The sequence below is a fragment of the Musca domestica genome, unplaced genomic scaffold (assembly GCF_030504385.1).
Source record: "Musca domestica strain aabys unplaced genomic scaffold, Musca_domestica.polishedcontigs.V.1.1 50, whole genome shotgun sequence".
Classification (NCBI taxonomy): Eukaryota; Metazoa; Arthropoda; class Insecta; order Diptera; family Muscidae; genus Musca; species Musca domestica.
This window is the reverse complement of record NW_026712347.1, coordinates 2,408,083-2,428,877: the sequence shown is the minus strand read 5'-3', so window position 1 is coordinate 2,428,877 and position 20,795 is coordinate 2,408,083. Positions and strand designations below refer to the sequence as shown.

Sequence of the window (20,795 nt, the reverse complement as noted above, 5' to 3'; positions counted from 1 at the left end):
ATACATGTTAGACCCCACAAAGTATATATATTCTTGATCAGCATAAAATTCTATGTCGATGTCCGCCCGTCTGTGGAAATCACTCTAGTTTCCGAACGAAGTGAAGTAGGTTGATAAAATTTTACTCAAATGATTATTATGTCTACAGGACTTTTGGTATTGAAAATGGACCCATGTAGGTTCAAGATTTGGTATAGCACGTATATACCTCGCGATATTCGGTATTTTGATAATTTTTGCGACAATATTCATCGGAATTGTTTCAAATTTGGTATTTGAAGTTCATAATCGATACTACAGCCTAAGACAGAAAATTGTCTGTGCAGGTCCACGTCTTCGTATAGCCCCCATATAACGGTACCTCCCGATATTAGGTATTTTGTTGATTTTAGCGACATTATTCACCGGAATTGTTTCAAATTTGGTATTTGAAGTTCATAATCGATACTACAGCCTAAGACAGAAAATTGTCTGTGCAGGTCCACGTCTTCGTATAGCCCCCATATAACGGTACCTCCCGATATTAGGTATTTTGTTGATTTTAGCGACATTATTCACCGGAATTGTTTCAAATTTGGTATTTGAAGTTCATAATCGATACTACAGCCTAAGACAGAAAATTGTCTGTGCAGGTCCACGTCTTCGTATAGCCCCCATATAACGGTACCTCCCGATATTAGATATTTTGTTGATTTTAGCGACATTATTCACCGGAATTGTTTCAAATTTGGTATTTGAAGTTCATAATCGATACTACAGCCTAAGACAGAAAATTGTCTGTGCAGGTCCACGTCTTCGTATAGCCCCCATATAACGGTACCTCCCGATATTAGGTATTTTGTTGATTTTAGCGACATTATTCACCGGAATTGTTTCAAATTTTGTATTTGAAATTCGTAATTGATACTACAGTCTAAGACAGAAAATTATCTGTGAGGGTCCACGTCTTCGTAGAGCCCCCATATAACGATACCTCCCGATATTCGGTATTTTGATGATTTTAGCGACATTATTTACCGGAATTGTTTCAAATTTGGTATTTAAAGTTCGTAATGGATACTACAGCCTAACACAGAAAATTGTCTGTGCAGATCCTCGTCTTCGTATAGCCCCCATATAACGGTACCTCCCTATATGCGGTATTTCGTTTATTTTAGCGAATTTATTCACCAGAATTGTTTCAAATTTGGTATTTGAAGTTCGTAATGGATACTACAGCCTAAGACAGAAAATTGTCTGTGAAGGTTCTCGTCTTCGTGGAGCTCCCATATAACGGTAGCTCCCGATATTCGGTATTTTGATTATTTTAGCTACATTATTCACCGATTTTTTTCAAGTTTCGCATTTGAATATTATGAAAAAAGTTTTCTTTTCAGGTCTACGTCGTCGCATTTTTATTTTTTTAAAATTGCCAAATTCATTCCAAATAGTGGAGGATATTCAAGGTTCAGCCTGGCCGAACTTATAGCTTTTTTACTTGTTATAGAATACTTTCGCTCTTTTCGCATGTCCTCAGTGTATCTTTTACCATTTATTTTTGCTTGTTGTTGGAATCTTGTTAAATTGGGAAGCACTCGCATTTATCTTCTATTAATTAATATATTTCATTAATGTAGGTTGTCTAATCATTGAAGCAAGAAGACCTATGTTCGCCTTATTATCTATCTCTCCTTGTGTACCAATGTGCTGGAGGTAAAACAACACTTCGTTAATCAGTTCTTTGACACCAAACTCCAAACAGGTCTGGTACCAAAAATAAACTTAAAACTTCGTAATAAAAATTCTTAAATCATAAATTCCATAATAACTATGTAACATATAATTTTCTCTCCCATTCGTCATAATTATTATTTGATGTCAATTTTCATTCTGACACATATTCTTTATCTTGAATACCTTCAGGGTGTTAACAAAATTCCTCACATCTAAGCAAAGCAATTAGAGCTGAAGCAACAACAACTACAACAACATCAAAATTATCTCAATAATCATCGTCATATCTATGAATGAGTGCAATTGTTGAACAGATTCTAGAGCTGCAGATTTTGTTGTCATTTTTTATGCAAATTTACTGCAACAGACACACATTTCTTTTGTTGTTGTTGTTTTATACATTTATGACGATTGCACGATAGATAGGTACGTACTTTGACGCGACTCTTGTCAAACAACTTCAACAGATAAACCAACCGCTGTCAGAAAATAAAAAAAACGTTAATTCTGTTTTGCATTTGCGTGTTTGCCCACTATTGTACCGGCATCGTAAATCTTACAACAACAAAAATAAAGTGAGAGTAAACAAAATATATAAACAAAACAAAAAAGCAAATTATGAAATCTTAATAACAATACAGTGGGGCAATTTCTCGATTGAGAGCAAAAACAAATAAAATTTCTTATGGTATGTTTACATACAAGAAATTAAGTGGATTTCAAATGTCAATTACATGGAACTTACAATAAACTCCATTGTTTGCCAGATTTGACGTATACGCAATGGAGTTAAATGAAATCCAACGGGTTCTGTATATGGTAAATTTTTTTTAGAACAATATATGTATTTTGAGTTTTCCAGCATGTTTTCTTTTACGTTTACATACTAATCTTTTTAAACCTTCAGCCATATAGCTAAAGAGGAATAATCCTATTTTGCTCCAACTTTACTATTCCTAAAATCTGCACCAGTGCTAGGTTAGGTGCGAAAATGAAAAATATCGGTGCACTCAATCAAGTACCTTCCCCACAAAGGGTCAAATTTTGAATAACCATGAAGCTCATAAAACGCGAAATTAAAATCCGATTCAATTCAGACTTGGTACATCTCAATACTTCCATCAACACAATATCTGTTATAAAGATGGTAGATATGGGACCATTCCCTCTGGTACCTCCCCCACAAAGGGACAAAGTTTTGAATAAAGAAAATGGTTATAAAATCGGAAATAAGCATTCGGTTCTCTTCATATTTCACACATCACAATATTTTTATGGTGTAAAGATGAAATATATCGGTCTACTCCTTCTGATACCTCCACCACAAAGGGTCAAAATTTTAAATACCAGCGAACCAGAATATTTTAAATCGGATTGCATTCAGACATGGCACATCTAAATATTTCTATCAACACAAGATTATAAAGATGGAATAGATCGGACCATTCCTACGGCACCTCCCCCACATAGGGTTCAATATTTTGAAAAACAACACGCTCAAAGAATGCGAAATAAGCATCCAACTCTCTTCAAATTTCACACATACAAATATTTTTCTAACAAACGATCTGTTGTGAAGATAATAGATATGTGCCAACCCCTTCTGGTATCTCACCCACGAAGGGTCACTTTTATCAATACTTATATTTGTCATAACTTGCGAAACAAGTCAGCGATTCTTAACAACTTGCTATATCTCAATATATTTCTCTCCACCAGAAACCTGAGATGAATATCGAATTTATTATTTCGCATAAAATTGGATTTTCCAGAAAAAAAAAGTTATTCGTGATGGAAATCAAGCGTAATAGTGTGATTTCTTCAATTTGCCTGGACTGGCTATCGTTAGAGCACTCCGGCATTTATATGTGAATAAATATTATGTGTCTCGTACCATGGCTCGTTACCGTGGTACTGGTAGCGTAGCTCGACGTCAAGGAAGTGAATGGAAGAAAACAGCAACAGAAGCGACTTGATCGATACCAGCGTCACAGTTGCCGAAAAATGGCTCGTGATCGCGATATTCCATTCGACAAATATTGAAAAATGAGCTCGGGGTAAAAGTGGTGAACCTCCGAATTTGTTTTTCTCCGGTGAGAAAACATTCGTTTTCCAACAGTTTGTAAACAAACAAAATGATCGTGTTTACTTGCCAAAGAGGTCAGCTGAAAATGTGCACCTTCGGTTGGCCACCAGAACTCAAGCGCCAGCCATGGTAATGGTGTGGGCCGTTATAATAGATGATGGTCGCTCTCCGCTCGTATTACATGACCGTTTACAACTTGCTATATTTGAACATTTCTCTCAACCAGAAACCTGAGATGAATATTACATTTTAAATTGGATATAAATGTTCGATTTTCTTGTAATTTTGCCCATAGCAATATTTTTATCTGTATTAAATGAAGTAAGAAAATACTTGGGTCGACTATATCTGGTACCTTACGCAAAGTTTAGTTTTTTTTAATTATCACATATCTTATATAAAGTGAAGGAAGTAGTCGATATAGCCCAAACCTGCCACGTGACAATATTTATATCATTGTTGGGGCCATTTCCCAATTTTACTAAGGTTGATCACATCGGATGCACAATCCCGGGCCAATCCTTCTCCCATCAACGAATTTCCGTTGCAACAATTTCAACTTGCGTCTCTGGCTATAGCAGATTTCTTTCTCTGTTGTTTATAAAAATATCTTACTGTGATGCACCAACGCACATTGCATTTGTCCAATTTGTGGTAATTGGTATTTTGCCAATTCTTTGTTATCGCTGCTCCACGAGTAATATTCTCTAACATATAAATGGCACGGGCTATATTTTACATCAATAGCATAATCTAGCTCCAATAATTATTCGCACCTTCTCCTCGAGTAATAATCTATCCAATTATTTTCATTTTACTATGGCTCCACTTGCTCAAGTATTTGCTCCAAATGAAATATCAATTTATATTTATTGATGCAATAACGTATTTATTAAGGTTCCAATGAACTTCTACTTTTGGTAGCAAAAATGGAATGACAAAATTACAATTGAGTTCTTCTATGCAAACAGTACATTTTCTCTTGCACTGACGCTGCTTCTAATTACAATACTGGTTTTAATCTCAAATTCTATTACTTTTAAAGTTCAAGACTCTCTTTTTCTCTGTTATAGGATTGTTGTTATTATTGCTCTAATCATATTTATGTTAGTGACAACAGTCTTTCTAATCAATACTGTTTTTTCTACAATTAGCATAACAAGAGAAAGAGAGTAACAAAGGAGAAAGAATAACAATGAAGAGTGTTTATGTAGGGTATGTTCAGTAAAAGATACAGTAATGTTGCTGCAGTGTTTCTCATATAAACAATCATATTTATTCAGGTCCAATACTAAATGGAATTATTGGCCCATTCCTTCGGAACCTATTCCATAGAGGGTCAGAAATTTGAATAATCATAACAGAAGTCAAAATATATTTAAGTCATCGAACATTGGCTGAGGGTATACATCTCTTGGCAAAATCGACTGATACTTTTTGATTTATTTTAATTTCTACTATAACTCATGTTAGATTTTTCAAATATCTGGTTTCCCTCTTCCATTCATATTCTTCACAAGTTTTTTTGACATCTATATAAAATTACAAAGCAATAATAACAACCAGAATGGAAGTTTTCACATACAGAAATACCAAATTCTTTATACCGTAGCAGTGGTCCAAAATTTGAACCGTGCTGTGCATTTGAGGTAGGTGAATGCAAAAAAAATAAATATTTATGCCATAAAATATATTATTGCCTTCGTTACAATGCACATTTCAAAATCGTTTGTGATAAGCAACCTTCAATAATAATATTTTGAAAAAAAGAATATCATTCCAAATAAACCGTAAAGTTTAAATATCGTTGGAGTTTTATTGCAGAAAGAAAAAACCCCCAAAGCAACAAAACACTTAGCCTTGCGTGACAGAATTGAAAATAATTTCGAAATTCTAAAGTGGAGAAGATTTTAGATATGAAGCCGATTATTTCGTAATCTGGAATTTTTGGAAGTCGCAATAGTTCGCTTTGTAAAAATTTGGAAATATGGCACTCCACATGATCGCATTTGGGCATTCTATGAATATTTGTGCCCAGTGTGTCGGTATCCCAAAGAAAATTGCCTACTAATCGTCGTTTTCTTTTTTAAATAACAACTACATGTGTTCATAAACTAAAAAAATATGAATAATACATTGCAACAAACTCATATTCAAATGCAGTAATAAAGAAAAAATATCACTGCTACTTTATGCCACCATGCCGTGCCGCATAATGCCACCTGAGTGCAACTTCCAAAGGCCAACTGACAAATGTTGTGCAATCCCCCATTTCGGCAATAAGTACGTTCTCTGATGGCTTTTGTTTTCGTTGGAGTTTTTTTGTTTTGTTTTGTTTGCCAAAGTACAAAACTTTGACGGGTACTTGCATTATTAGTAATAGGGTGGTTCGAATTTAAAAATTTTGAAAAAATATTGAAAACCATATAAAAACTGGAAACCGAAAATACCAGAACAGCCTTTGACACACTAACTTCACAATACAATAAAATGAAGTTGCAAACAAAACAAGTTAAAAAGTAGCAGTCGGTTTTGCCGACTGGTGTATACCCTCAGCCATTATCGATTATTTAAATTTTTTCGGACTTCTGCTATGATTATTAAATAAATATGATATAAATATTGCGACATGCCAGGTGTGGACTATATCGACCGCTTCCTTCACTTTATATGGGATAAGTGATAATTTTTAGAAAATGTGGAAATATGAGTGAGGTAATAGTAATTGCGGATCTAAATATTCCATTTTCATACTTCATCTATTTAAAAGAAAATCGAACGTTTATATCCAATTTTATGCGAAATCATAAATTCCGATTAATTACATATTCATATCAGATTTCTTGTTTAGTGAAATATTTATGTGAAATATTTATAAAGAATCGTCGACTTGTTTCGCAAGTTAGACACATTAAAGTATTGAAAATTGTGACCCTTTGTGGGTTAGGTACCAGAAATGGTTCGCAGATATAAATCATCTTTACAACAGATATTGTTTTGGAAAAAAATGTTTGTGTGTGTGAAATTTGAAGAGAGTTGGATGGTTATTTCGCTTTCTTTGAGCGTTTTGTTTTTCAAAATCTTGAACCCTATGTGGGGTGGTACCAGAAGAAATGATCCCATATATTCCATCTTCACACCAGACCTTGGACTAATACAAATATTGTGATTTGTGTAATTTTAAGACAATCGGACACTTACATCAAATTTTATAAGAGTTACAATTATTCAAAATGTTACCCTTTGTGGGGGAGGCACCAGAAGAAGTGGACCGATATATTCCATCTACACAGCAGACTTTTTGTTAGTACAAATAATGGGTTGGGTGTAATTTGAAGAGAGCGGAATGCTTATTTCGGATTTTATTATTGTTTTGGTTATTCAAAATTTGAACCCTTTGTGGGGGAAGTACCAGAATAAATGGTCCGATATCTACCATCTTTACTACAGATTTTATGTTGATAGAAATATTGGGATGTGCCAAGTCTATATGAAATCTGATGTTAATTTCGCGTTTAATGAGCTACATGGATATTTAAAATGTTGCCCCTTTGTGGGGAAGGTACCTGAAGGAGTGGACCGATATATCCCAATTTCTGACCAGACTTTGGATTCATAAAAATATTGTGATGTGTGAAATATGAAGAGAACCGGATGCTTATTTCGGATTTTATTATCGTTTTGGTTATTCAAATCGTTGACCCTTTGTAGTGGAGGTCCAACATATCCCATATTTATAACATATGTTTTATTTGTGGAAATATTGAGATGTGCCGAGTTTGAATGGAATCGGATGTTAATTTCGTGTTATATGAGCTTCATGGATATTCAAAATGTTGACCCTTTGTGGGGGAGGTACCTGAAGGAGTGGACCGATATATCCTAATTTCAGACCAGACCTTGGGTTAATAAAAATATTGTGATGTGTGTAATATGAAGAGAACCGGAGGCTTATTTCGGATGTTATGATCGTTTTGGTTATTCAAAACTTTGACCCTTTGTAGGGGAGGTACCAGAAGGAGAGGACCCATATACTCCATCTTCATACCAGACCTTGGGTTAGTAGAAGTAATGGAATGTGTGAAATATGAAGAGAATCGGATGCCTATTTCGGATTTTATGATCGTTTTGGTTATTCAAAACTTTGACCCTTTGTGGGGGAGGTACCAGAAGGAATGCTCTGATCTCGTCCATCTTTATAACAGATCTAGTGTTGATGGAAATATTGATATGTGCCAAATCTGAATGGAATCGGATGTTAATTTCGCGTTTAATAAGCTTCATGGATATTTAAAATGTTGACCCTTTCTGGGGGCAGGCATCAGAAGAAGTAGACCGATATATCCCATCTTCACACCAGACCTTGGGTAAAAATGTTATGATGTGTGTAATTTGAAGATAACCGGATGCTTATTTCGGATTTTATGATCGTTTTAGTTATTCAAAACTTTCACCCGTTGTGGGGGAGGTATCAGAAGGAATAGTCCGATCTCTACCATCTTCATAACAGATGTAGTGTTGATAGAAGTATTGAGATGTGTCAAGTCTGAATAGTATCGGATGTTAATTACGTGTTTTATGAGCTTCATGAATATTCACATATTTGACTGTCTGTTGGGGAGGTACCAGAAGGAGAGGACCCATTAATTCCATCTTCACACCAGACCTTGGGTTAATAAAAATATTGTGATGTGTGTAATTTGAAGGCAATCGGACTTTTACATCACATTTTATAAGAGTTACAATTATTTAAAAGGTTGACCCTTTGTGGTGGAGGTACTTGATGGAGTGTACCTATATTGTCAATTTTCGCACCAGTCCTACCACTGATACAAATGTTAAGATTCGCAAAGTTGGAGAAAAATCGGATTATCCGTCATTTATCTGTGCAGTAAAATATTATTTTTTGAAAATTATGACCTTTTGTGGGGAAGGTACCGGAAGTAGTGTACCGATATTGTCCATCTCCAAACTTGATCTAAGTTTGATAATAATATTACGATGTACCAAGTTTGGATCAAATCGGATACCCCCTTCGAGAGTTATCGTGCGTGCCCAGACGGACGGACGTACCGACAGACGGACATCGCTAGATCGACTCCAAGTGTCCTGAAACGGATTTGGTCTAAAGAGACCCATGGTATAAAACCATTATTTCGATGAGGCACGTTTTGGCCGTATTAAATGATATTTACCCTCTCTAGCTACATGGATGAGGATATAAAAACATGCTCATGAGCCTTTCGGAGTTTGTATATTAGGGTATATAATGTAAGGATAAGTACACATAATTGGACAAGGCTAGTATTAAAGATAATAATCTTGAATTCAAAGTCAGCTCTTCAGAGAGATGATAAATCTAATTTGAAATTTTGAATAAATGAACGAGGGTAGTATTATAGATAATAGTACTATAAATAATACTAACCTAAAAATTGTTTAAATCTTGAATCTGTCTTAAGAGTTAATTCTCAGTTTAAGATCGTACGCACTTATCATTTCCTGTATTTACCCTAATACACAAACTCCCAAGCTCAAATTGGTATGTTTTTTTGTTGTTTCCAACTTCAGTTCATTGTGTTGTAAAGTCAGTGTGTCAATAGAAGCGTCAGCAATCAAAGGTAATGGATTTGAGATAAACATAAATAAATAGATGTTTTTTTTGCATTGTTTGCTGTTCGCGGCAGTGTGTGAATCTAACGACAGGTTTTGTAATCATGCAACACCAAACAACCTTTAGAGGAACTCCCAACTGCAGCAGATGGAAAAAATGCATGAATTTGAATTTGCGCCACTCGCAAGTGATTCAGTATTTTGGAATTTTATGCGATTGGTGTAATTTAGAAAAACATACATATGATTTATGCTATTCCATTTATTAAAATATTCCAAGTAACTACCCAGTCTTTCAGATTGGAAAATGTGGCCTTCCAAATACAAATAATCAGGTAGGGCTTATATATGGTTCTGGTCCAGATTTTGGCTAAATATTAACATAAAAACGTCTAGAGTCATTGATATTTAAAAAAAAATCCATCTGGAACGAATTTGGAAATTTTCAATAAAATAAAATCCGTTAAAAATTCTGTTAAAATCTTAAATTACCGAATTTAGCTGTCATATTAGGGTTTATACGACGACATGGACCTGCATAGGTAACATTTGTCATAAGCCATTACAATATTCAAATGCGAAACTTAAAAAAATCGGTAATAATGTAGATAAAATCATCAAAATACCGAATATCGGGAGGTACCGTTATATTGGGGTTATACGAAGACGTAGGCCTGGACAGAAAATTTTCTGTGTTAGGCTGTAGTATCCATTACGAACTTCAAATACCAAATTTGAAACCATTCCGTTGAAACATGTCGCTAAAATCATTAAAATACCGAATATCGGGAGGTACCGTTATATGGGGGCTATACGCAGACGTGGGCCTGCACAGACAATTTTTTTAGGCTTTAGTATCCATTACGAACTTCAAATGCCAGATTTGAAACTATTCCGGTGGAAAAATGTCGCTAAAATTATTAAAATACCAAATATCGGAAGGTACCGTTATATGGGGGCTCTACGGCAGTAGGCAGTAGTATCCATTATGAACTTCAAATACCAAATTTCCGGTAAATAATGTTGCTAAAATCATCAAAATACCGAATATCAGGAGGTACAGTTATATGAGGGCTATACCAAAACGTGGACTACATAGCCCATTTTCAATACCAAAAATAAAATCCGTTAAAAATTCTCTTAAAATCTTAAAACTACCGAATAAAGACGTTCTATTGGGGTCTATACGATGACGTGGACCTTCATAGGCAACTTTTGTCATAAGCAATTAAAATATTCAAATACGAAACTTGAAAAAATTCGGTTAATAATGTAGCTAAAATCATCAAAAAAACTGAATATGGATGTACGGTTATATCGAGGCTATACGAAGACCTGGACCTGCATAGACAATTTTCTGTTACAGGTTGTAGTACCTATTAGGAACTTCAAATACGTAATTTCAAAGGATTTCTGTTCGTCAAAATACAAATAAAAAAAACTTTAACTTCAACCATAAGGTAAAGACAACATTCAAAAATCAAAGTATCGGGACTCTCTATTTGAAAAGGGGTACCACATGTCCTGGTAGATATATACTTAAGCCAGTTTAGGCCTGTTGTGCGCTCTACACTAAAAAGGTTGTTGAAAGAAGACCGGCCGGGTAAATCCGGATAAGACATTAATGTTGGCTAATCCGTAAAAAATTCATATCTAAGTGCTTTATTATGTCTTTCAAGATTCGGAATTTTGTTTTGGTGAACAATAGTTGAAGACTGTTTTGGAGTTTTGCAATGTTTCAATGGCCAATATTGCACGATTTTTATACCTTCCACCTTGGAAAGGAGGGTTTATTAACTTCATCATTCCGTTTGTAACATCCTTAAATATTCGTCGTAGACCCCATAAAGTATATATATTCATAATCAGCATAAAATTCTAAGTCGATTTAACGATGTCCGTCTGTCTGTCCGTCTGTCTGTCGAAATCACGATACAGCCCACATTATTTGACGTAGAGCGCCAAAATTTAGCAGAGCAATTTGTATTGTGTCTAGGATGGTTGGTATTGAAAATGAGATATATTGGTCCACGTTCTGGTATAGGCCCCATATAACGGTACCTCCCGATATTCGGTATTTTGATTATTTATGCCACATTTTTTCACGGATTTGTCTGAAAATTGGTACTTTTAGGTCATATTGGGTCCCTGTGCGTGTGGCAAAACATTGCATGCATGGGTCCACGTTTTGGTATAGCCCCCATATAAAGGTACCTCCCGATATTTGGTATTTTAATTTTTTTTCACATTTTTTCGCGGATTTGTCTAAAAATTTGTATTTTTTGGTCATAATGGGTTCCAGCTCCGGTGGCGAAACATTGCATGTATGAGTCCATGATTTGGTATAGGCCCCATATAACGGTACCTCCCGATATTCGGTATTTTGATGGTTTTTGACACATTTCTTCACTGATTTGTCTAAAAATTGGTATTTGTGGGTTATAATGGGTCCTAGTTCGTGTTGCGAAACATTGTATGTATAGGTCCACGTTTTGATATAGTCCCCACATAACGGTACCTCCCAATATTCGGCATTTTAATGGTTTTTGACACATTTCTTCTAATGTTTCCTTTACCCTAAGGTGGAGAGTATTAAAAGTTTGGCCCGGTCGAACTTAATGTTTTTTTACTTGTTATATTTCACGACATAGTTGGGTAATGTCAATGTAAACAAAGTCACTGTTTCGTTTTCAATTGATAAATAATAATAAATCATAAAAATATTCAATATTTTGTATTTTGAGAGAATTGAGTGAATAGACTTTTGCTCTCTCACAGCATGAACGACATCTATTGAAGCACTTTTTTCGAAGATAACAGATGAGACAACTTTTTAGTCTATGCCCCTATCGAAATGCATTTTATTTGAAATATCTGAAAATAGATCGAAAAGCAAATAAACAAAAGAAAATTGATCCTGGGAATTTTCCGATTGTATTTGTGTCTATGAGGCAGTCACATTTCGTTAAATTGTTAATCAGAATCCTAAAAATTGGAAAATGATTTAATAATTATGTGTCTACCTTTCACCATTGCATCAGTTTTAATCATGCTCTAATCTCGTGACCCAGTTGATCCCAAGATAACATTTTATGCGATATCTGATAATCTTATCATTTCTCGTCGCTGTATCATCATATCGCATTAAATATTTCCATGTCAATTTGTTTAACGTCATAAACTAGTTTACAACAAATTGGTCGTAAATCTAGAGACAAACTATCATTAAACTGAGGTAGGTTACAACAGTTTCGAGAAAGTGTTATTTTGAATGGTATTTACCTATCGAATATTTTAATATGTCCGACTTTTTTGTCGAGATTTTCTACCGTTTCTCCAGAAAAGTTTCGAGTAATCTGCACATATTGAATATGCACTTGAAAGGAACAAGTGAAAAAGCAGTAAATTCTATTAAAATCTTAAAAATACCGTTTATAGGGAGTTACCGTTACCGAGGTACCGACATTTAGGGGCTATACGAAGTCCTGCTTAGACAATTTTCTGTCATAGACTGTAGTTCTCATTAGGAACTTCAAATACCAAATTTGAAACAATTCCCGTGAATAAAATCGCTAAAATCATCAAAATATCGAATATCGGGAAGTACCAATATTTAGGGGTTATACGAAGTCCTGGACCTGCATAGACAATTTTCTGTCATACACCGTAGTACCTATTAGGAAATACAAGCACGAAATATGAAACAATTCCGGTGAATAATATCACTGACATCAGAAAAATACCGAATATAGGGAGGTACCGATGTATGGGGACTCTATGAAGACCTGGACCTGCAGAGACAATTTTCTGTCACAGACTGTAGTGCCCATTATAAAATTTGAAACAATTCCGGCGAACAATGTCGCCAAAAATATCAATATAACGAATATAGGGGGGGTACATTTATATGGGGGCTATACCTAAACGTGGACCTATATAGCTCCGGCAGACCAAACACACATTTGAGTAAAATTATATCAACTTACTTCAATTTGTTCGGAAGCTAGAGTGATTTCAACAGACGGACAGATATACAGACGGACGGCCAACGTTAAAAAGACATAGAATTTTAAAACTTTTTTGTCTCGTACCATCGCTCGTTACCGTGATATTGGTAGCGTAGCCCGACGTCAAGGAAGTGAACAGAAGAAAACAGCAACATCTGCAGAAATGGTTCGAAAAGTAAAGAAGCGACTTGATTGAAACCCGCGTCGCAGTGGCCGAAAATGGCTAGTGAGCTGAACATATCGCAATATTCCAATCGGCAAATATTGAAAAATGAGCTCGGGGTAAAGCTATTTAAATTCCAAAAAGGACAAGAACTTACACCGCAGCGGAAAGAAAATAGACTCAAAAGAGCTAAAGAGTTACTTCGCTTGGCCGAATTTGGTTTTCTCCGATGAGAAAACATTCGTTGTCCAGCAGTTTGTAAACAAACAAAATGATCGTGCTTACTTGACAAAGAGGTCAGCTGAAAATGTGCATCTTCGGTTGGCCACCAGAACTCAAGCGCCGGCCATGCTGATGGTGTGGGCTGCCATAACAGCCGATGGTCGCTCTCCGCTCGTATTAATCGACTGTGGCATCAGAAAAAAAAACCGAATATATTCTGGAGGGTATATTAAAGCCTTGTGGCATCAGAAAAAACCGAATATATTCTGGAGGGTGTATTAAAGCCTTGGGCACGCAAACATTTTCTCCGCAGACCTTGGACATTCCAACAGGACTCAGCACCATCGCACTCAGCACGCGCCACCCAAGAATGGTTACAAAATGGGGTTCTTCACTTCATTTCCAGCGCACAATGGTCACCAAAATCTCTGGATACCAATCAGTTGGACTATTGTGTCTGCAGTATTTTGGAAAGCAAGGTTGGCACTAAAAAATACGAAAGTGTCGATCACCTCAAGCAAGCGCCTCACCGGGAATGGGCCAAAATACCGCAGAGCAACATTCGGACAGAGTGTGACGGTTTCATTGGCCGTTTGAAGGCTGTCATTCGTGCCAAAATAGACCAATTCGAAGAAATCTAAATTTATTCAAAAATTTGATGCTATTTCCGACATTTTTGCTTTCATTCAAAAAAATTAAAAAATATAAAAATTATGGCTTTTGACTTTGTTGCAGTTTTTTTATCTCACCCTGTATAGTTGTAGTTTCAGCTGATCGTTATCGATATCCTCCAAAGAATGGTAGAATACAGATAGTCGCATGGACACAGCTGCTGGGACAATGAACTGTCAAACCAATTTTGAAATCGAAAATTTTGAATGAAAATAATATTTAAATTCGTTAAAATTGTTGGTATGATATGCATCATAAGAATCTCCGATTGGCATCGTATAAGAAAACATGTAAAATTTACTTATTTTAGAAAAAAAGAAAACATTGTAAAAAATATCACGTATAAATGTTCCCATCTACCTGTATTCTTCTACCATGCCTCCAAATCAATATAGGTAGATGCATCAACGCTTGAGAACATTGATATGTCAACATTTGCTTTGTCAAAAATAAGTCTATTTTTATATGTTTTCTTATACGACGCAAATCGGAGGTTGTAATGATATGTATTTTTCAAAAATTTTTACAAATTTCAATAATTTTTCATACACGATTTTCAATATCAAAATCGGTTTGACAGTTCATTGTCCCAGCAGCTATGTCGATGCGACTACCTGTATTCTACTACCATGCTCGAAAGGCTTGTGTTAAGTACGTTTATACTTATTAATCGTGTAGATTTCAGCTGTCATTTTAATTGCGGCGCATACATCAAATGGACGCCATTGCCGACTGACTAGACATTTCAAACTGATCCTCGTATTAGTTAATATCACATCAAATAACCCCTAATGTGTGTCTCACTACATGATGACGATAACAATTTGTTTTAGAATAATTATTGCTGATAATTAGGCATGCTAGAATAATATTGTCAAAGCAATTCATGAGCTTTATAGCAAAATTGCCACAATATCAATTATAACCCTAACACCTAGCTATCCTAGGTTACAGATTTTCTACACATTCAGTTGCGATTTTTACTCGAGTGTATTGGCGCGCTTGTGGAGCAAGGTTTCAATTTTTTCGCGTCATACACATTTCAAACCGCACACAACAACATTCTTAACAATTTTCAGATTTGGTCGGTGAAATAAGAAACAAGTTTTTAACATTTGTCAGTTGTAATTGTTGTTGTTTTTGTATTCACTTCTCGTTGCAGATCATGCTATTGTCCTTGACAAACATTTTGTTACTTTTGGAGCATAGCAAAAAAGTCTAACGGGTTTCGTTTGTCGCTGCCGCTGCTGGTGGTGGTGTTGGTGCAGCACTTGACTTTGCCTTTGAAAGTGTTGTCGGCCGTTAGCTAGCCAATAAATATTATGGCCGCCCATGAGAACTACGATGGACACGGTGCCTTTGCAAATCCAGCATATGTACCCTCACGTCATGCCTCGACCACATCAATACCTGGTGAATATCGTAAATCGCTGGATCGCGACGAGGGTACGGAATCGGTTAAGAGTAATGGTAGTACAATAAAAATTGAAGCAAACCCGGATGCGGGAGGATACGATGCTAATGGAAATGTAAGTAGAAATGAAAAAATGAATAATAATTAGAAATATAAAATATGGTTTCGTATAGTTTTTCTTAAATTAGGTGTGTCTGGTAACCTTAAAATTTGTAAAAATTGCTGAAAGTTCTGTGAAAGAGAACAATTCGAGAGAGAAATTTTGACAGTTATTTTACTGAGAGTTTGAAAACTCCTATTTTTCCTTATTATTGCTTTTCAAGCAATGTATGAAGGTAATCATATTCACTACCCGAAGAAACCTATATTTTTTATTAGTGTATAGGGTACTTGAACTAGCCGTAGAACAAAATTTTACTGTTTTATGAAAAAACTGCAACCAATTTCAGACTGCTGTAATTTCTAAGCCACCCGTCCGACAGCTGTTAAAATTATTCTACTGACACCTAATTATATTGTTACAAGCGTACAAAAGAGAATTTTCCAGAAAAAAAAGTTATTCGTGACGGAATTCAGGCGATATAGTGTGATTTCTTTATATTTGGCTGGAAAACCACAAGTGGCTATCGTTAGAGCACTCCAGCATTTAAATGTGAATAAATCTTTTGTGTCCCGTACCATCGGCCGACGTCAAGAAAGTGGACGGAAGAAAACAGCAACATGAGCAGAAATGGTTCGAAAAGTAAAGAAGAAGAAAAATGTCTCGTGAGCTGAACATATCGCAATATTCCATTCGGAAAATATTGAAAAATGAGCTCGGGGTAAAGCCATTGAAATTCCAAAAAGTGCAAGAACTTACACCACAACAGAAAGAAAATAGACTCAAAAGAGCTAAAGAGTTGCTTCGCTTGGCCGAAAGTGGTGAACTGCCGAATTTGGTTATTTCCGATGAAAATGCACTCGTTGTCCAGCAGTTTGTAAATAAACAAAATGCCAAAGAGGTCAGCTGAAAATGTGCACCTTCGTTTGGTCACCAGAACTCAAGCGCCGACATGGTGATGGTGTGGGCCGCCATAACAGCCGATGGTCGCTCTCCGCACGTATTAATCGACCGTGGCATCAGAATAAATGCCGAATATTATCGCGAAAATATTCAATTTGGCCGCAGACCTTGGAAATTCCAACAGGACTCTACACGCCCACCCAAGAATGGTTACAAAATGAGGTTCCTCGCTTCATTTCCAGCGCACAATGGCCACCAAAATCTCCGGATACCAATTGTGTATGGAGCATTTTGGAAAGCAATGTTGCCACTAAAAAATACCAAAGTGTCGATCACTTCAAGCAAGCGCTTCGCCGGGAATGGGCCGAAATACCGCAGAGCAACATTCGGGCAACGTGTGACGGTTTCATTGGTTGTTTGAAGGACATAATTCGTGCCAAAGGTGACCAATTCGAAGAAATCTAAACTTATTCCAAAATTTGATTCAATTTCCGAAATTTTTGCTATCATTCAATAAAATATGAAGCCTACAGTGAAGCACAGTGGTGGGTCAGTAATGGTGTGAGGTTCTATTTCAGCCTCTGGACCTGGTGTATTGCATTTTATTGAGGGTATTATGGATCAGACTATGTACCATAAAAGCTCGGCCTTGGCGAAGATTATTATTTTTATCAAGACAATGAACCGAAATTTTTTATTGTTTTGATAGTAATTCTGACATTACAAGCCAAACAGGTAGACCTCTATACTTGCAATTTTTTCAAAGTTGACCTACCTTCTCTTCATTGTACCATGCTACAGCCTAAGGCAGAAAATTGTCTCTGCAGGTCCACGTTTTGGTATAGCTCTCATATAATGGTACCTCCCGATATTCGGTATTTTGATAATTTAAGCGATATTATTCACCGAAAATGTTTCAAATTTGGTGGTTGAAGTTCGTGATAGATACTACAGCCCATGACAGAAAATTGTCTGTGCAGGACCACGTCTTTGTATAGTCTCCATATAACGGTACCTCCCGATATTCGGTATTTTGATGACTTTAGCCACATTATTCACCAGCCTTGTTTCAAATATGGTATTTGAAAGTCGTATTGGATACTACAGCCTTTGACAAAAAATTGTCTGTGCAGGTCCACGTCCATATACATAAATATACGGTACCTCCCTATATTCGGTATTTTGAGGATTATTCACGGATATATATAATTTTTAGTTATGACACAAGTTGCCTATGCAAGTCCACGTCGTCGTATAGACCCTAATATAACGGCTACATTCGGTATTTTTAAGATTTTAACAGATTTTTCAACGGATTTAATTTTTTTTGAAAATTGCCAAATTAGTTTCAAATAGTGGAGGGTATTCAAAGTTCGGCCCGGCCGAACTTGCAGCTATTTTACTCGTTTGTGGCAGTCAAGTGATTATTCTTTCATTTAATTTCAGAATCTACCCACACAAAATGGCAGCGCAGAGTTCACCAAAGCACCCCACCGTGATAGTTGGGGCAATGACATTGAATTCCTGATGTCCTGTATAGCTTTATCTGTGGGCCTTGGCAATGTGTGGCGCTTTCCCTTTACGGCCCTGGACAATGGCGGTGGAGCTTTTGTGATACCCTATATTATAGTGCTATTCTTAGTTGGCAAGCCGGTGTATTATATGGAAATGCTGTTGGGGCAATTTTCGAGCCGGGGGAGTGTCAAGGTGTTTGATTTTGCTCCCATAATGAGAGGTAAGAGAACATTTTCTCATTGGATCTATTAAAAAAAAAATTAAAATATATATTTTCTATTCCTAGGTGTGGGTTATGGTCAAGTCTTTGCCACTGGAATTGTTACCACCTATTATGCCACGCTCATGGCCATAACATTGCGTTACTTCATCGATTCATTTTATCCCGTATTGCCATGGACTTATTGTAGGGAAGAATGGGGTAGCAGCTGCTTTGATTCCAAACCCCTGTCGAATGATTTTATCATCAACATGACCATGTCGAATGAGGCGAAAACCTCTTCGGCGGAGTTTTATTTTATGTAAGTTTGAGTTTTAATTTATTTACGCTCGTTCTCCCTCTCTCTACGATCTCTTCTTAATTTTCATTCTCTCTTCGTTCTCTTCATAAAATATGTTCTCTCTCTTTCTCTTTACTCTAGTAATGTAATTTTACGCCAAAAGAATACCATAGACGATGGCATCGGCTATCCCAGTTGGAGTCTGGCCCTGACCTTAGCTTTCGCATGGTTTGTCATAGCTTCGATTATCATCAAAGGTGTAAGAAGTTCGGGAAAAGCGTCGTATTTCTTAGCTGTATTTCCGTATTGTATTATGGCAGTGTTGCTGGTACGATCCCTGACACTGCCGGGAGCTTTCGATGGAGTTTTGTATTTCCTAAAACCCCAGTGGGATAAATTGTTGGATCCCAAAGTGAGTACAAAAATCGATTCCGAAAATATTTATTGATGGCTGTTTTGATTCTTTTCAGGTTTGGTATGCTGCCGTCACCCAAGTGTTCTTTTCATTGGCCATTTGTTTTGGCAATATCATTATGTATGCTTCATTTAATCGGTTCGGACATAATATTAGGAGGTAAGTTTTTGGGAATTATACAGATTATGTCCTGGAATTAATGTCCATACCCCCACCCCCTCCCGTTTCTCCTCAATGTAAACGTACGCTTATGCTCTCTAATCAAGGCCTTTTTGTTCTTCTCTCAGAAATTCCCGCTCTCAATTTTATCTTTTGATAATCAGACGATATTTTCTTTTCCATTCCAGAGACTGTAATATTATAACCACCCTGGACACCTTCACCTCAATGCTGTCGGGTATTATAATTTTTGGAATATTGGGAAATTTGGCCCATGAATCGGGCACAACGGACATAAAAAGTGTGGTGCAGGGAGGACCAGGCTTGGCCTTCATTTCATATCCCGATGCAATAGCAAAATTCAAAGTTGTTCCTCAGGTCAGACCATCTCTCTGCGATTATTTAACCCGCATGTGTCCTCAATATTCCCCTTCAGATATTTTCAGTATTATTTTTCTTGATGTTGTTTGTGCTGGGCATTGGCAGTAATGTCGGCATGGCTTCGTGTGTTGTGACGGTGATCAAGGATCGTTTTACCAATGCCAAAAATTGGATAATTGTAATGGGCGTAGCGGTGGTACTTTATGCCTGCGGCCTATTGTACATAACTCCCGGCGGGCAATATATTTTGAATCTTTTAGATTTTTTTGGAGCCTCGTTTGTGGCCCTTGTGTTGGCGATATTTGAGTTGATAGCCGTTGGATGGATCTATGGTGAGTGATGATACAACTCATTGCTGGTTTAGATATGAAACTAATTCCCTTCCCATTTTTCTTCCCTAGGCGTTAAAAGGCTTTGCAAAGATATCTATTTTATGTTAGGAATTAAGACCTCTTGGTATTATCGCATTTGCTGGAGCATTGTGACGCCCGCAGTTATGACAGCCATTTTACTCTACACTCTGGTGGAATACAAACCACTGGAATATAATGGTTATACTTACCAGCCTGGGGTTTACAGTAAGTTGCCTTTCGTTTTGATTTCCATTCCCACAAATAATTTCCAACTTGATTTTCTTTTCCCTTCCAGTTTTCGGTTGGTGTCTATCCGCCTTTGGCATAGGTCAATTACTCTTTTGGGCTATTTATGGTGTCCATAAGCGAACCGGTGCTACGTTGTGGGAACGTGTAAAGAATTCCTTCAAACCCAAATCAAATTGGGGCCCCTTGGATCCATTTATATTAAAGAATTATAAAAAATATTTAGATGACATGAAAGTCGATGAAATGTTTAGACCAAATGGTTTTTGGTATAGAATTTATGATAATATTTTTGGTTAGAAATAAAAGAAAACGATTTTTGTACTAAGTAAA

The 20,795-nt window shown here is 36.4% G+C and overlaps 1 protein-coding gene across 2 annotated transcripts in view; it reads left to right on the top strand.

The window, feature by feature from the left end:
* LOC101897307 (sodium-dependent nutrient amino acid transporter 1) overlaps positions 1-20,795 on the top strand; it is a 28,242-nt gene extending 7,447 nt beyond the window's left edge. Inside the window, exons 1-10 of one of the 2 annotated variants that reach the window (XM_011296259.3) lie at positions 15,418-15,560; positions 15,639-16,005; positions 18,340-18,628; positions 18,695-18,929; positions 19,050-19,320; positions 19,379-19,482; positions 19,671-19,860; positions 19,919-20,195; positions 20,265-20,441; positions 20,512-20,795. In XM_011296259.3, coding sequence (XP_011294561.1) covers positions 15,799-16,005; positions 18,340-18,628; positions 18,695-18,929; positions 19,050-19,320; positions 19,379-19,482; positions 19,671-19,860; positions 19,919-20,195; positions 20,265-20,441; positions 20,512-20,762 — 2,001 coding nt within the window. In that variant the 5' untranslated portion in view covers positions 15,418-15,560; positions 15,639-15,798 and the 3' untranslated portion in view covers positions 20,763-20,795. Of the gene's footprint in view, positions 1-15,417; positions 15,561-15,638; positions 16,006-18,339; positions 18,629-18,694; positions 18,930-19,049; positions 19,321-19,378; positions 19,483-19,670; positions 19,861-19,918; positions 20,196-20,264; positions 20,442-20,511 lie in introns of those variants that run through there. The other variant, XM_005188488.4, reaches the window with a different exon arrangement.